Genomic DNA, 18,063 nt, shown 5'->3' with positions numbered 1-18,063 from the left:
TAAGTGTCTGACTCTTGATTTTGGCTCAGGTCATGATCTCATGGTTTGTGAGATCGAGACCCATGTCGGGCTCTGCACTGACAGTGTGGAGCCTGCTTGGGATACTCTCTTTCTCTCTCTGCCCCTCCTCCACCTTCCCCTCAAAATAAATACATAAACATTAAAAAAATATAAAAGTGGATCAAGGGTTGGTGTGCCTGGGTGGCTCAGTCGGTTAAGCGTCTGACTTTGACTCAGGCCATGATCTCACAGTTTGTGGGTTTGAGCCCTACATCAGGCTCTGTGCTGACAGCTCAGAGCTTGGAGCCTGCTTGACATTCTGTGTCTCCCTCTCTCTCTGCCCCTCCCCCACTCACGCTCTACCTGTCTCTCTCTCTCAAAAATAAATAAACTTAAAAAAAGTGGATTGAGGAGAAGCATTAGACAGATAGGGTGGCATAAAAAGATTCTTTTGTTGCAGTCAACTCTGCAATTTGTATACTGATCTCCCCCCCTGCCCCCCCCAAAAAAAAAAAAACTTTACGGAAGGATATGGAACAACAGATAGAATGTGTTGGGGAAAACAAACAACAACAAAAAAAAAACAGCTGAAGAACTAGGGCTTGAACAGGAAGGATTTAGGAATTCATAGTTAGTCTTTTCAGGTGCCACCACTGGGGTGACTCTGCTCCAGCCATTTTCACCAGATGTCACCCATCATGGAATTTGGCGAAATTAGATTTGATTGTCTTGGCTTGTCACTACTGACTCCAGGTGCCCACAGTCAGTATGCAGGGACAGGGGAGCATTTGTCTGAATGCAAATCGGGGCAATCTTACTCCAAGAAGGTGGCAAAGATGCTAGAGGCTGGGACAGTTGTTGTCCATTACGATCTAGAAGGGCTCGCCAACATCCGACCTTCTTGACTGCGTCATAGCTGTGATTTGTGCTTTAGGATGTTAAAAAACCTGGGGCAGAGTTATTGGGATATTTAATCAGAGTCTAAAAGGGACGAAGCACCCACATTTAAGGTGGGTTGGTTTCTTGTCTTCACCCACCTGCTTTTTGTTTGTATGTTTTTTTTCATAGGAAAAATGAAATGGTCCTCTTTCCTAACATATTTTTGTAGGCCCAGTGATCTTAGAGGTTCCTTTTCTTCCCTTCCCCTTTGTCTTATTCACCAAGTAGATCTCTGAAATATGCCTGGTACCTCTTGTTTTGGCCCTTCCCTTCAGGTTGATCTGTTAAACAAACACTGTGGTTGTTTATCAAAATCTGGTTGCCAGAGAGACTGCTATCAGGTAATGTTTTCATTTTTAAAAATTTTCTGAGAAGTGGTAGAGATAGTACCCCATTTCTTTTAACTATTCTTATCCAGCTCCAATAAATACTCATAACAGGCTCTTCAGGACACTATAGAACAAATCTCTAGACTCTTGGGTGACACATTTTGAGGTCCCTTATCTCAGGTCTCTAACACTTAAGCTCCCTGATCCCAAGAAATCAGCCATGTTTGCACAGAGAAGTTACTCGTTTTTGTGGAGTTAGCCAACAGGGAGGCATGGAGAGGATTAAAGAAATACCCTGCTGGTCAAAGGAGTAAACAGTGCTCATCCAAACATCTTTTGGTATATAAAAGCAAAACATAGAACCAGGAGCTGGTGGGAAGGATGCCAGGTCTTATAGGGACTGGGAGAAGATGTAATGGGAAGTGGTTGGTGAAAAAGAGTGTTGATTTAATGCATTGTTGGGAAACTTCCTTAATAAAAGGCTAAAGAAAACATGCCATGTAGCTTTGGCTTTTTGCCAGGATTATGGGTAGCGCCATCTTGCTTCAAAGTGTTGCTTCTGGAGCTGGTCCTCTGGCAGTAATGATACTTGTTCAAGAAAGTCCTTGGGGTAGGAGGGGATCCCCACTCTTTAGATTAGGAATGATGTTTAAAGTCCCTCCTTCCTTGGCCTTTCTGTTCCCTCAAAAAGGAATGCCTCTGCCTGTGGGCCCCTGGACTTGTCAATCCTTATTTGGCTTTAGGGTGCGTGCCTTTGGCATGTTGGTTTGTTTCCATTCCTTTGGAGTCAGAGGTGGAATGAGCACTGGTTTAGAAATCTTGGTTCTGAGACAGCTGTCTCTTCTCTCCTTTACTTTCTCCTTCTTCGAAAACAAAAGAAAACAAAACAATACTTACTGAGTTTGTTATTTTGTCCCAAATATGGGTAAACATAGGCTATTACATTAGAATAGCACTCTCTGCTTTTCAGAAACCCTTCCAGTGTCTGCCTGTCCTGGGCATCACTATTTCCATTTGGTAGAAAGGGAGACTAAGGCCAAGTAGCTTGTAACTGGCATAATGTCCCCTCGCTAGTTAAAAAATATTAATACCCGAAAAGAGTATTATGAACCCTCAGATACTCATTATCTGGATTTACCAATTATCAAGATTTTGCCACATGTGCACATAGCTGTTCCCAGAGAAAATTATAACAGTGAATTGTAGAACACAAAACGGTATACTTTAAGAAGAGTTCTTTCACATTTGTTGATTTTACTTAACAAAATTTCATAGGCATTTGACAACAGCCCTGTGAAGTAGATTCTAAAATTCTTCCCATTTTATAGATAAGAAAACAGGCACAGAGAGTTTAACTGACTTGCCCAAGCTCACCGGAACTTGAAGTATCAGTGTTTGAATGTATGTTTCTCATTTGGTCCTTCAGTGATGCTGTGAGGTAGTAATTATTACTCTGTTATTTGTGGTCTAGGAAACGGAGGGTAAAGGTTTCGGTGGCTCAAGTGAAGTAGTTCTCATACAAATACTGGTGAGCACATGTCAAAGTTCGATTTATCTCATTAATGCATGGGGAACCAGCAAGATGATAACTGGCTTAAAAGTTGGATAAGGGAAATATGTATGTATGTATTTTTTTAATAGTGAAAAAAATGAATGTTGAGATAAGATTGCTAAGTTAGACATAAAACTGGTTAATATCATCCTAGGGATGATGAAACCATAACGTTTGGAGTTATCTTTTCTACTGGGTGGAAATCATTTGCATTTCCTCTATTGTATCTTATTAGCATTTTACAAGTTAACATCTCATTTTACAGACTTGTACAAGAGCTGCCTTAATTAATTGTAAATAGTCTTTCAAAGCTACATCTCCCCCCTACAGAGTCCGAAGACCCTTAGCCTGGCCTCCCCGAGCCTGCCACGCCATGGTGCTCTTGTACGAAATTGAAAAAAAACCATAGTCATCTTTTGCCTCATTTCTGGGGTTTGAAAGAACAGTTACCTAGAGAGTAGTGCAGCTGGTACTTGAAGTGAAGGTTTCTGAGCCCTGGCCTTTTCTTCTGTGCTGTGCTGTGCATCTTTAGGTTTGGGAGGGTGATTAGGAGGCTAGAAATGAGAAAAATAATTTAAAATGTTAAAATTGATCCAGTGGAATAGGAGAATTCCCAGAACCTGAAAATCCCAGTATCACCTGGAAAAACTATTTAAAATACAGATTTCTTAGTCCTTCTCTAGAGAATATAATTCTCATTGGGGCTGGGCTGGGGCTTGAGATTTTATATTTTTTCAGTGTTTCCGGGTGTTGTGCAGTTACTCGGCTAAGTCCCATGGCTACGGCATTGGGAGTATGAGCGAGAAATGACAGAGGCTTGCATGATCATCAGCATGGGTGGGCATGGTGAAGGTCTTCCAGGGGAAATAAGAGGGCTCAGCAAGGCTATACCTCCCCAAGCATCACTGGTGTTTAAGAGCTAGGATACTCTTTCTTGAAGGACCTAGAGGGAGCAAGATCTGGGGGAGGAGGTGTCAGTAAAAATAGCCACTGTGGCATGAGCTAAGTAACGTTTACTTATACTGAGCATGGCTGCATTGGTTGTTTTTCAAGGTAGTTTGGAAATTATTATCACTTTATCTTCACCACGTGCTTATCTGAAGCAGAGGAAGGAGGACTGAACTCAGAGACGTTTTGCAAATTTGTTTTAGCCCTGCTGCTTCTCTTTCCAGAGGGAGTTTTAGAGATTGAAGTTTAGAGAGGCATTTGAAATTTGTCTGATAGTAAATAGTCCTTAAAGGGATTGTTCTGGTTTTGAAGGCACTAGGCTCTAGCAGAGGTGGGCCAGGGTTGTTTCAGACTGCAGTGTGCTTTTGGGGTCTGGCTGCACGTACAAACAGGGCCCTGGCCACCACAGGCAGCTCTATTGTCCTTCCCTGGAGAGCGACCTTATGTCTAGTATTTGAGAAAAAGCTTATTTTCCCAGGTGGGATTCAGTAGATGCAGGTTTTGGTAGAGGACATGGGGGTCTGAGCGACCCGGGTTTTGCCCACAGTGAGCATTTCTGCGCTAGCTGCTGTTAGTATAGGAATACTGTCTACCTGCTTTGTGGGCTTGTGAGCCTGGACGGTGTGTGTATGGGGTGGGGGAACACTTTGTAGAAACTGCTTTTCCATCAAAGCCAGTAAAAGGAGGGGGTGGGGTGGGAAATCTTGGACAGTCCTTCTCTCTTCCTGGACTCACATCACTCACAACTTGTTTCCTGAAAATCCTAATACACTCCAGTGGTGAGAGATGGCTTCCTGCTGATATGCTGAGCCAGCCCCTTGTCAGGGAGGAGATGAGAACAAGATGTGGCTGAAGAAGGGGCGGGTGGGCCAAGCCATGCTGCTCAGTGGCCCTGTGGCCCTCTCTCTGAGTCCTGAGAACACTGCCAGGGCACCCCATGGGCACGCAGGCATAGATAGGCCTGGCTCGGGGCAATGGAGAGGATTTGGAAGTTGTGTTTTGTCTATCGGTAGAATTGCACAGATGGTGGTGATGAAACATGACCCTTCCTTTTGCTTCTAGAAAGAAAGACCTTCCTGGCCAACATCTGTAACCCTATTTGGAGAAAAGGTTGTTGTTTCAAAAAACTAGCCCTGAAGTTCTTAACATACCCATCCCCTTTCTCCTGCCATGTGCTTTGCTTACTATATTTTTCTTGCATATATTCGCATCTAACAGTTCATGACATTTTTGTGACATCCCGTGTGTCTGCAAGGCAACTATCATTACCATCAAATTGTGGTTTGGACTGCTGGTTCTTGGAAGCGCTTTATTTTTATGCTTCTGCCTTCTAAGGGAGACAGAGCAGAAAAGTGCTTAAGAAGCATAGTCAGGGCCAACAGACCTGGGTCTGAAACCTGGCCCTGACATCATGCCATGAGAACTTGGACAAGTTAAATGTCTGAATTCCCAGTGTCCTCAATTACAAAACGGGGAAACAATTAGGACCTACCTCATAGGCATGTTGTACATAGGTGTGTTAAATGGTTTAACACTTCAATATGTGTGAACTGTTGTGATGCAACTTATCTGGTTTTTTCAAACTCAGAATGATCCAGGATGTGGTAGAGGCAGGAAGGTGATAGGGGCTTGGAGAATGAGACACTTTGATGTTTCTGAAGTTCTCCTACCTTAAAAATATTTTGAGGACTTGTGGTCTAGGGCGGTGGTTCTGCATCAGAATCACTGAGAGAGTTATTACAATGGATAGTTGGGCCCTAACCCCAGAGTTTCTATCCGCCCCATACATTTGGGCTGGGGTCCAGCAGTCTGCATTTTTAATGAATTCCTAGGTGATGCTGATGCTGCTGGTCTTGAAATGGCAGCTAGGTAGAAGAGGAAGCAGATTGTTCCATGTAGATTCAGAAGACAGAATGAGGCCAGTGGGTGCCAGTGACAGAGATAGATTTTGGTTCATTGTAAGAATGTTAACTGTTGTATGTAGTCTAAAATGGAGTGGGTGGTCTCATGAGTTCCCTGTCACTGGAGATGTCCAATCCTGAAGGGCCATCTGGCAGATACCTACGCTAGGTAGAAGGTTCATTTGTTCATTCGTTCCTTCGCTTATTCCTTCTCCCACTTACTCACAGAATAAACATGTACTGCCTGCCTGGTACGTGCTGGGAGCTGGGGAGAAGCCCTGAATGAAACACTTGTGCCCTTGCTCTTAGGGAGCCCACAGTTTAGTGAGTTTGGCTAAATGATTACGAAAGTCCCTTTCAACCCTGAGGCTCTGGGAGTCCTATGATAATGGTGTCAGATCTTAAGAATAAGAAGCTGCAGAAAGACGCTTACCCTTCTGAAGGTATGGCTGGGGACTGACCATAATGTGGACACCTATGAGGTTCAATCTGGAATGTTCTCTTTGGAGCATCTTAATGTCACTGAATGATTTTTTTTCCCCCTGAGACCCAGACTAGGCTGAGAATGTATTTACCAGGGGTGCATTTCCTCTGGGAAAATTCACATCTCCCCACTGGCACTGGGAACGGACCATTAAACTCTGAACCCTTTTCTAGCTGTCCATGATGCCATCTGTGAAGGCAGATCTAGGGAGTGGGCCTGCGAGAATAAGCTAATTGCCTTTTCATCTCTCTCAAGTGATAAACTGGAACATTAATGGCTGGGGAGAGTTAGGGGAAAATGGGTAGATTATATCAGTTTTTCTGGGTTCTTCCATCATAATCCCTGGTGAAAGCAATAATGATAATTGCTGACCTTTACAGAGCTTACTCTATGCCAGGCCTGGTGTTAAGCCCTTTTTGTGCATTTTGTTATGATACTCTTAATATAGCCCTATCAAGTAGGCATATTATCCTCATATTTGCAGGAGAGGAAACAAAGGTTCAGAGAGGTAAAGTAACTCACTCATGGCCATGGAGACAGTAGATGTCAGAGCTGGAATGTAAACTTCATTCTCTCAGACTCCAGACCATGCTACAAGCTCCTAATGCTGAAAACAACTCATTCATTCAATTACTAGTTAAGTCATTCTTTCATTAAATAAATGTTAAGCACTGGTATGTACTGGTGCACTAAACAGCTTGGCCTCAGTCCTCCTGGGGCCTGTGGTTTATCTCCCGCAGACAAATGGGTGACTCCTTCCTTGGATCCTTGGCTTATTAGGTGCTAAGGAGAAAGACATAGGGCTGGGAGACAGACCCTGCCAAGTGAGCTACAGACCCAGAGTTTTCATGTGAATGAGAGTTTCTCTACACAAGCTGGGTTTTGTACTTCGCTTTATTTTTACATTTTTCTGTTGGGTTTCTTTTCTTCTTGTCCAAGCCTTGATGTTGAAGGGCTTGATGTAGTAGAAGAGACAGTTCTTGTGACATTTGCCTTCTGGCTGCACTCCAGGAGCGGAGAGGAATCTCAGTCAGGAGTCCCAGAACTTACAGCGAGAAGTGACTCTGGAGACCCTCTTCAACGGACCTCGTCTTGCTGGGAAATGTCCCCTCTTCCAAAACCAGGGTTGTCTCTGCACATTCCTTTGGCTCTCTGTGCTGGCCTCAGTCTGTACTTCCTTCTTCTTAAAAGCAGTTTCAAATTAGGTTTTCAGGTTTCAAAATAAATAATTATTTTTTAAAAAAATCAACCAGTTTTTAGAAATATGCAACTTAGATTGTGAACATCTGCAATGCCCTGAGATAACCACCATTAACAATGGGCATTTGCTTCTCCATGTGTTCTCAATGCCTACGCTTGTGTGTATTGTTATCAGTTTTTCATTAGGAAGGATTTTTAAAATGTGTATTTTCCTGAAATGTATTGTTTTGATCTAACTCCATTTTTAAACACTTTTTTCCATGTTAGTACATCTAGATCCTCTTAATTCTTGTTTTGTTAGACTTCAATTTCTCTTCCATGAGACACCTTTTTGCCCTTAGACTTCAACTTTCTATAGATGCATTTTGCTTTTAATGTGGCTGAGCTAGTTGAAACGTCCATTTGGCTCTTTTATTTTTCTTTTAACTTTTAGAGAAATGCTAAGAACCTTGTTTGGTGTTGCCTTGCCTTTGATGAGGGATTCTTAACTTCAGCTTCAAGGGGTCTGTGGCAAGAGAGAAACCAATGTGAAGTTTTAGAAAAGAAAAGAAAATAAGAATTTGTTGTAAGGGTAACACAGAAGAACTACCAGGTCTCAGGACATCTGAACCACTAGGTCTTAGCAAAGGCAGACAAAGGCAACTCTGGGAATCGAGGCAGCAGGAACAAAGGAACAGATGAATTGCTTCCATCTGTTTGGTTTTTGCAACATCACTCCATTGGCTTAGCTTGGAACATGGGCCACTCTTGGCCAGGGCCAGGTAGGACACCTTGATTGGCAGTCTCACCAGAACATGCAACAGGAAGGAAGGATTCCCATGAAGAAAAATTGGCGAGCCAATACTGCAAGTTGGTGGATGCAGTGCTGGCATAATTATAGGTACAAAAGAGTGTCCAAAGACCCTGGGAAATTTTAATATGGGTTTGCTTGTGTGTATTCCCAGGACCCAGAACAAGTTGCTACCACTGCTGTCGTTTTGTCTCCTTCATCTGGTTGTGTTCATACTAAGTGATGATCCCATTAAGAACAAAATTAATAAACTTCCTCCTGGTTTTCTTTTTGTTCCGCAGGCCCTTAGGGTTGCTCATTTTCTTCTGCACAGAGATGCTTGGGTGGTTCTTCCTGGGTCATTTAGAATGACTGGTCACTGTTTCCAGGAGGGTGGAGGCCAACACCTAAAGAGACAAATGTCTATGTTTATTCTTTGCAGGTACCTTTTTGCTCCAGCCTACACAGAAACCCATTATACTCCAAGTGGCAACGCTCAAACCACCATGCTGAAATCTGAGGTGAGTTCAGGTCAGCAGGAATCTGTCAAGCAGCTGGCCTGTCCTGGTGCCACCCCCGGGAAGTGAGGAGATATGTGGTGGGCACAGTCCCTCCTCTGGAGGGATTGTTTGCCCTGACCCCAGACCCAGGGCATGAGCAGGAAAAGCAAAATGTGAATTTGTTGTTTCATAAGGGCTCCCTCTCCTCTGCTGACTAAAATGATCAGGCAAACAGAATATTTTAGGGTAAGTGCCTCTGACTACAATTGGCATAAATCATTACAAAGCATACATTTTCTCTGTTGTATGTTAATCACCCACATATTAACAAAAGTTTAAGTAAAAGGAATGATTTACTGGTAATCCTGCCATTGCACTTAATTAGATGGTTAATTGAGACTTTTCCATATGGATGTATAAGGTTTTGTAGTCTGCCTTTTTTAATGGGATTTTAGGTTTCGTAGATTTTCTTGTTTTGCTGCCATCTTCATATTGGATATTTTCCTCCTCAAAAGTGTTTTTGAGTTTGGCTATTTGCAAAAAGATTTGTCACTTAAAAAATGGTCTTTCGGGGCGCCTGGGTGGCGCAGTCGGTTAAGCGTCCGACTTCAGCCAGGTCACGATCTCGCGGTCCGTGAGTTCGAGCCCCACGTCAGGCTCTGGGCTGATGGCTCGGAGCCTGGAGCCTGTTTCCGATTCTGTGTCTCCCTCTCTCTCTGCCCCTCCCCCGTTCATGCTCTGTCTCTCTCTGTCCCAAAAATAAATAAAAAACGTTGAAAAAAAATTTAAAAAAAAAAAAAAAGGTCTTTCAAATGGTTTCTCAGAAGGATGAATTTTAGTCTGCTTCACCACACCCCACAGGTGGGCACTTAAGGTAGTGAATTGTCCACGTTTCATGGTCTGCTAGCTTTTCCTACTGAGGTACCTGCTAATATTCATGGGGTCAGATCAGTGGTTCTCAGCTGGGAGTGATTTTGTTTAAAGTGTTTCTTTTATTTAAACTTTTGTTAACATGTGGGCAACTCACATAATGCAAAGAAAATAGGATTCGGGATGATTTATATCAATTTTAATCAGATGCAGTTACCCTAAAATATTCTATTTGTTTCTTTGACCATTTTGGCCAGCAAAGGCTTGGGGGACACTTGGCAATGTCTGGAGCCAGTTTTTGACTGTCATGACTGGGAGGTGGACGCTACCAGCATCTGGTGGGTAGAAGCCAGGGATCCTTCTAAGTGTCCTACAGTGCATAAGGCAGCCTCTCCACAACAGAGGATTATCTGGCCCCAAATGTCAACAGTGCCCAAGGTGAGACACTCTGGATTAGAGTGACCCTTCTCGGACCGTGCAGATGAGATGGGGTGAAGAAGGGAAGATGGAACACCAGTGGTCTTCTGCCTTTGGGGCAGGACATCACACACTTTTGTGGCATATAGATGTGGAGGTGTGGTGTATAGGGCCAGAGGGTAGGTCCCTCTGCCTCAGTGCTCCTCTGGCAGCTTCCCGTGGAATCTTGATTCCTGCATGGCTCATCTTTAAAATATCGCTGTTAGAGTATAGATGTCCAAAAGGCCATGGCAGCCACCATCAGTCAGTAAAAGCTCAGATTAGTTTATCAGCTTAGCCTTGGATGGGGAAAGGGACTCAGGACAGCTAAGTTTTAATAGATCTAAGAGGTCTGGAGCATAGTAATCAGGTGGCTGAGGTGCTGTGTTGGATTGCTGCATGTGAAGATTAATGCAATCTTACTCACCAAGACCTTCCTGGATAGGGAAGGAATTGGCAGTGTGGCCACTACCCGCAACAGGCAAGTTGGCTATGTCTTCTCATCTCTGGGGAGGCTATCCAGCTGTGGCTCCCCACCTTCTTCAGTATCCCTGGTCAAAACCTCTTCCATCATTGAGACTAAAGTTCTGTGCCTCCAGGGAGGGAGGGAGAGGGCAGGCACGCCTCGAAAGCCCCTACACATAAGGACCTCACAAAGCACGGTCCTCTCAGTTTGGCTCCTGCACTTCTCTACCCACAGCTCAAGAATGGGTCTCAGTGCACAAGTTTGCCATGAGCTCATGCTTCCTGCTATGAAAGCCCCCTTGGGTGGCCCCCTCAGGCCGAGAAGCTGAGAAGGAATGCGATGACTTCATGACTGTTCATTTACTTGTTCTTTGTGCTCTCAGAGTCAGGCAGAGATGCTGTGAGGGCCTTTCAGATGGAAGAGAACTTCCCCTCATTCCCAGAACTCTCCTTCTTACGGAAGGTCTTGTTGACCAAAGCACATCCTAGCTGAAGTATGGGATAACCCATTGTTTTCTTATATCCCCTCCTGCAGGACTCTTGCAAAGCCCCCACCCGGCCTCAGGGAGCTCCTAGTCAGCTTTCTTATCTGGGAGCTGAGGGCTTCAAAGAGAAATGAGAACAGAATAAACCATTTGGCTGTGCTTGACCCCAGTGTTGAGAGCCATGCCCTGCTACCAGCCTGGGCCTGGGATAGTGGGAGCTCTGGAGCTCTGGGAACTTCCTCAAACTCATCAGCCAGGTCTGTAGGAGTTAGAGTTTGGGGTCTAAAGCCAGGGTTGTAGCCTTGGCTTTAACTAGCTATGTGACCTTCAGCAACCCTTTTGACCACACTAGTATTGAGTTTCTTCATCAGAAAACTAGATACGCTAACATCTGACTCTCAGAGCTGTAGAAGGGTACAATGAATCACTGGTTTTATGAGAATTTATAAACATCTCTCCCAACACCACATTTTATTCATGAGGAAATGGAGAGAAGAGAAAAAGTTAACATGCTTACCTTCAGATAACCAGTAAATGGCAAGGCTTAGACTAGAGCTCAGTCCTCCTTGGTGCTAGAAGAGAGAAGAGCTATAACAAATGAAGCCCTGTGCACTTTCCTGGGGCTGCTTTTGCCAGGGGTGGCTATGAAGTCTGGAGTCAGGCTGCTATCATTCCAGTCTCCACCTGGGTGTGTGACCTTGGGAAAGACTTGAAACCTCTCCAACCTTTAGTTTCCCCCCACCTCCTTTTTTTTTTTTTTTTAAATTAATTTATTTATTTTGAGAGAGACAGAGCATGAGTGGGAGAGGGGCAGAGAGGGAGAGAGAGAGAATACCAAGCAAGCTCCACACTGTCAGCACAGAGCCTGACGTGGGGCTTGAACCCACAAAACCGTGAAATCATGACCTGAGCTGAAATCAGGACTCAGGTGCTTAAATGACTGAGCTACCCAGGTGCCCCTAGTTTCCCTTTTTAAAAAATGGGAATAATAATATCTACCTCCTAAGGCTGTGAGATTGTCAGAATTAAAAGGAAAAAATCGACATCAGTTTTTTTATCCAGTAGTAAGGGCTGGATAGATGTTAGCCCTTATTGTTTGTAACAGGAAATGGTGGGATCATTATCACACACGATGATGTGTGTGAAAGCCCCTGGTAAATTTAAAGCATGTTACAAAAGTCAGTTGTTAATGCTATTTCAGAGAGCACTCAGTGAACAAATCAGTCCAAAGATGTACAAAGAGGTACAGGGATCCTTCACTCCCCTCCCTGGATCTGAATTCTCTTTATCTGTAGAGGTACTTAGATTTTTGAAACTAGCTGACCCCCATTCTGAACTTCTTGACTCCCCGTCATTTCAACATCTGCTAACCCCTTTTACTCCATAAAAGCCAGGCCCCCTCTTCCACTTGTGAATGATCCTGGGCCGTGGAGTTCATGGCCCTGTAGCTTCTAAGGATCAGGTTCAGAATCTGAGCATTTGATGATGCGTCTCCAGGTCTTGGAATCTGGGGATGGGGGGAGAAACCATGTGATAGTCTGGCATTTGCAAGCAGATGTAATCATGGCTGGAAAAAAGGTTGTCCCTGCCTCACCTTGTCTCATAGGTGCAACACAGTGGCTTTCCTTTGTGCACCTCTGGTCAGGATCTGACTTGTTTGATGTTCAGGAGAGTTTGATGCAGAGAGGGGCTGCTGCCTGTTCCTCCTCCAGAGGGCCTGAGCCCAAATGGGTGGAGGAGCCACACTGCTGGCCAGTGGGTTGTCGCCAGGTGGAAGGGCATCCACCAGTGGTCTGGGGACTGACCCTGAACTGAGTGCCAGCCTGGCCCATGTCCTGTGATCTGACGGCATGGCTCAGCTGCATGGGACATAGAATTGGTGTGGCGATGACTGAGGATTCAGGCTCTTGGTTGGCTTCCAGCTCTCTCGAGGCCACATTTTGCCTTTGACAAGGAGAATTTAACTCCTATAACATGATCACTAAGGTTTATTGCCGGCCACTCTGGGCCAGGCACCCTGCACTAGGTCCTTGATGTACTGTATTCTCACAGTCACCTCGTGAGGTAGAGACTGAAGACACTGGAGGTCTGAGAGACGTTGTGAACTGTTTGCATCGCTGGCAGGTGTGGGAGCTTGTGTTTAAATCTGGCCTGGCTGTGCCAAAATGCTTGAATTTAATTATTGGGCTGTCCTGCCTCGAGGTGGGTGGAAGGTGGAGCCAGAGAATATGCAGGAATGGTTAGCTGTCTCCTGGGTCACATCCTTGCCAGCTGGGGATCAAAGAACAACTACAAGCAAGTGTGGTCCTGGTGATGGATCACTTGGATTGTTCTATAGGCTGATGCCCGAGATTTCTTTTTTTTTAAAGATTCTATCTACGCCCAACGTGGGGCTCAAACCCACAACCCCAAGATCAAATGTCACGCACTTCACTGACTGAGTCAGCATGGCATCCCGTGATGCCTGAGATTTCTGATTGGCCCCGCTCTGCTTTGGGGGGGAAAGAGAGAGCTCCTGGGTCTGCAGCTACATAGCTTATACCCTTCCTAAGACCTTTGCGGAACCTGGCTCTGCCCTGGGGATTTTCCCTTCTCTCTGTTCTGACCAGCTTCTCTCTCTTGAACTATCGGGGAAGAGGCTTGGAGGAGCGCGTCCCTCGTTATCACCCTGTAGGGGAAAGTCGTGGTTTGTGCTTCAGTGCTCCCACAGCTGTGTTGGCCTCGTAGATGCTCTGGTGCGCCTACTTATGAAACACTCTGCTGGCACCTCCCAACTTTTACTTCAAGCCTCTCTTCACAGTTTGTAATTAAATCTTTGTATGGCTTTTTAATTAAGATTGGCTATCACAAGCCTGTAAGCCCCAGGAAGGCTGGAGCTGTGTCTGTTCGCTCCTTGCTCTGTCTCCCGGGCCTGGCTGGGGAGCCTGGCGCATGGCGCGGTGCTCAGCAGCTGTCTGTAGTCACGAGGAGTCCAGCCAGGTCGGGACGACCAGATGGCTGTGAGACACAGCAGTGAGAGAAGAGCATCAGAGCTCCATGCATCCATGGATACAGGTGCCAAGTCAAGTCTGATCCAGACACACAGGGACTCAGGGGAGGTGGGGAAGAAGGGGGGCTGTTGGATTCCCAGGGCTGCCATAGCAAAGCAGTGTGAACTCGGGAGTGTAAAACGCAGTTCCGGAGGCTGCAAGTCCAAAATCACAGTGTCAGCAGGGGCCAGGCTTCCGCTGTAGTCCCTTGGGAGGAATGCTTCCTTGCCTTTTCTAGCTTCTGGTGGCTCCTGGCAGAGTCTGTGGTGCTGCTTGGCTTATAGCTGCATCTCTCTAATCTCTGCCACTGTCTTCCAATGGCCTCTTCTCTGTCTGTCTGTCTGTCTGTCTCTCTGTGTCCTCTCCTCTTTTTCTAATAAAGAAAAATGATAAAGTCCAGTGTGACTTCATCTTAATTTAATGACATCTATAAAGACCCCATTCCAAATAAGATCACACTCAGGTTCTGGGTGGACACACATTTCAACTCTGCGGGGCAGCCACAGAGGTGACCCCAGCCAGTGTTTCCTGTGGTCACATGTCCTGGAAAGAGCTCTGAACTAGACCTGAAGTCCTGGCTTCTCTGACTAGCAGGGAAACCTTTGGAAAATCTTTTTGCTTCTCTGAATCTCAGCTGCTTCATCTGTTCAGTCGGGATGATGACAACTGCCCTGTCCCACCTCCCAGGACTATTATGAGGATCAAATAAAATTGTGGCTTGGAAAGCTCTTTGCAGAGTGTAAGTTAAGATCTATATAATCATCCCTGACCTTCACGAGACATTAACATCGCCATGCTCATCAGTGTCCTTTGGCCTGACCACCCCCCTTTTCTCCTTGCTAGGACCACTGCTTTTACCACGGGACAGTGAGGAAGGCAGAACAGTCCAGTGTCACACTCAGCACCTGCCGGGGAATAAGGTAAGAGGCCCTGACAATGCTGGCGGAGCACCTGGCACTGTCTCTAGAAATGTGGTAGGGCTGGCCCTGGGCAGGGTCCTTGAGAAGCTGTCCGTTGAGAGTGTATGCCAGCCAGTTCTAAGAAGGGCTGAGCTTGGGAGAGAAGAGGGGAATCCTTGATGATCCACATTTTCACTTGGATTGAGCTCTCTCTTTCTTGAGGAACTTGAATTTATTATTATTTAGGGATGGTGAAGCCAACAGGCCAGGAGATGACTGCCATTGAAAAAATAGTTTATTGTACTCAAGATCCCAAGAGGAGGGGCACACCACATAGGGAAGCATACGGGTCAGTCAGGGGGCAGGGTGTGGGAGATGGGAGGATGTGGGCAAGAGTCTTTACTGTGGTTTCTACAGGAAGAAACAGGCAAAGCAGGGTAAGTATGTTTAGCATTGGCTACTTGGAATAATTCAGTGGGATCTGAGGCACAGGGGCTCTTCCCAGTTGTCTGGAACCTGGCCCTGGGGTGACCAGGGTAGGGGGACAGGGGCCCAGAGGGTGAGAGCCTGAATTTGAAACTTGTTTACCATCCTGGGAATGGGCCGATCCTGAGAAGGGCAAGTCCTCAGCTGTCAAAGAATCAGAATATGGAAAATAAAAGACAGGGTTCATACACTTGAAATGAGTGTGAGCACTTATTCCCACTTCTCCTTTGCTCTTCTCTGGTAGAAGTACTTGTAGGCGGTAAGAAAGGAAATGGAAGAGGAGAGGAGAAGAGAAAGGGAAAGCAAGGTCATTTTCAAGAAGGTCCAACTAGGTCCTTGTAAAGGTCCACTGGAAAGAGAATGACTCTTCATTCTCTGAGCCAGACTCCCTGGGTTTGAGCCAGGAGCAGTTGACCAGCTGGGTGACCCTGGGCCTCAGTGGTCTCCTGTGTAACATGTGGATAAGGGGGAAATGTCCCTAGTGTCACAAGGATTGAATATGTTAATAGATCTCTAACGTTCAGAACTGGCTGGCATAAAGTAGCACTCAACAGCCTCCTGGCCCCTTGCTTCCTAGGTGCCCCGTTAGAGGGGCGATATTGACACCACCTGGGAGCCTCTTCAAAATGCAGTATCTCAGGTCCCACCCAGAACAAGTGGATCACAATCTACATTTTACCAAGATCCCCAGGGGATTCGTGTTCACATTACAGTTTGTACCTGAGAATACATGTTTCACAAATACTTGTTTCTCTCCTCCAGCCTATGCTAGTGCTTTGCATATAGCAGGATCCACACATGTATGTTGAAGTAATAAATATCATTCATTTAGACTCTTCCCACTCTCTCCTTCTTTTTGGAAAAGAGATGAGGATCTGAAAAACCTGTATTCTAATTGCCAATACTACGGATTTTACAATTGGGTTTTAATTGCCTATACTACGTGGCACCTATACCCAATGTGTTGATGAATTGGCACTATGGGGGAAAAAGGGGGCAAAAAAGCCCTGAGTTGTAGTATCTGCCAATATGCTGGTAGAACTACTCCCACCATAACCAATTTAAAGCTATGAACGTGACGTTACTGAAGGCAGCTTTGGGAGGTATGCACACGATGGGCTCCCATGAATTAGTAGGAAGTGTTTCCACTGTGTACCCTTCCTCTCTGTTGGTCAGTTCATTCAGTGACTGTTTCTTTCATTCAAATTAATATCGGGTGCCTACTCTAAGCCCATGTCCTACACAGGTAGAGGAAAGACAGATATTGAAAAGTAATTTTCTGTGTCCTCAGTTTCCTAATCTGTAAAATGGGCATTGATGGTAGGCATGGTAGACCATGTTAAGTGCTATGTTAGCTCTATAGCACTCTACAGACATACGGGATTATTATCATTTTATAACAGGGAAGCCATGCTAACTAAGACTTAACCCAGGCTCACATGCAAGTGCAAGGCCCCTCATGCTGCAGATCCCATGTGTTTGTTTATAAATTGGACCATGTCTCCTCTGTAAGGCCTCGTGTTGAGTCTGCCGGAGGGAATTAGGCAGGAAACAAGCTTTGGCTGGGAGACCATAACTGTGGCTCCAGATCCCCTGCTCAGATGACCTGGTTGAGCCAAACCAACTGGTCTCCCAGTGGTGTTTACAGGCCCAGCCACCACCACCTGCAGTCTGCAAGTAAACAATGTGTCTCCCAAGAAGGAAGAAAGGGAACATGCAGGTGTGACTTGCTTCTCTCTTCCTCTGTCTCCATGGTCTGGAGCAGTGGGAACTTGGCTTGGACTCTTGCAAATCATTCCCGCAGCCGTGCTGACAGGGGGAAACCGGGTGAGCCGTCTATGTGTTTCTATTTTGCATGCTTCCCTCTGGTGCAGTCCACCCATCTGACTTTTCCAGCCTTCTCACTACGCACCTTAAGAACTTATGGGTGTCTGTGGGCCCGGCTGACCTCAGAGCCAGAGACGCATGCCAGATGTCTCGATTCAGACTCTAGAGAAGGAGAGGCTGCAGCAGCCTTCTAACCCACGTAACCCCCAAGTCACTCCCCAGGCTCATAAAACGATGCTGCCATGGAAAAAATCTCCATCGTGATTGTTCTTCCCTCCCGGGAACATGCCCCTCGTGATTGGAGAAAATAGGTAGGACTTATACCAAATGGAACCTTCAGGCTGATAATAGAAATACAGAGGAGTTCACCTGAGTTTCCAGATTGTTGCTGGGCCCTCTCGTCTCTCCAAAACAGTACTTCGGGTGACTTTAATTGAAGCAGTAATACATGATCATAGTAAAAGCAAATTCGAATAGTACAAAAGAGGGTATAATGAAGGACAGGTTTCTTTTTCACCCAGGATTTTCAGGTTCCTCCCTCCCCAGAGGCAGCCATTGTTACCAGTTATCTTATTTATCCTTTTAGAAATACTTTTTTCAAAAAAAGAACATTGATATGTAATATAGTGTTTTGTAATCCCATTTGGGCCACTGACACCTTTGAAAATCACGTGGCAGCTGTGGATACTCATAAAATACACAAGTGAAATACCATTTCACTAGGGATGCTGGGTGTCCATGCCCCCGAAGCCTGTCTCTGATCAACGACTCATCCTCTAGATGTCTACCTGACTTTTCACATGTACAAATGCTTTGCAAAGTAACATAGTATAAATGTGAGGAGGGATGATTGTGAAGAAATCTAGAGAGTACTGAGATGAAGTGATCATGAGTGAGTCTGTGGGTTCTGGGAGATACACTGTG

General features: G+C 45.4%; 1 protein-coding gene across 1 annotated transcript in view; it reads left to right on the top strand.

Annotated features, from left to right (window-relative positions):
* The window catches only part of ADAM19 (ADAM metallopeptidase domain 19), an 81,817-nt gene that overhangs the window by 23,857 nt on the left and 39,897 nt on the right, over positions 1–18,063 (top strand). Inside the window, exons 4-5 of the mRNA XM_058721504.1 lie at positions 8,565–8,643; positions 14,771–14,847. Coding sequence (XP_058577487.1) covers positions 8,565–8,643; positions 14,771–14,847 — 156 coding nt within the window. The remainder of the gene's footprint in view (positions 1–8,564; positions 8,644–14,770; positions 14,848–18,063) is intronic.

Source organism: Neofelis nebulosa, chromosome 1 (assembly GCF_028018385.1).
Source record: "Neofelis nebulosa isolate mNeoNeb1 chromosome 1, mNeoNeb1.pri, whole genome shotgun sequence".
NCBI lineage: Eukaryota > Metazoa > Chordata > Mammalia > Carnivora > Felidae > Neofelis > Neofelis nebulosa.
Note: the sequence above shows the minus strand (reverse complement) of the source record. Positions and strands in the feature narration are given on the sequence as shown.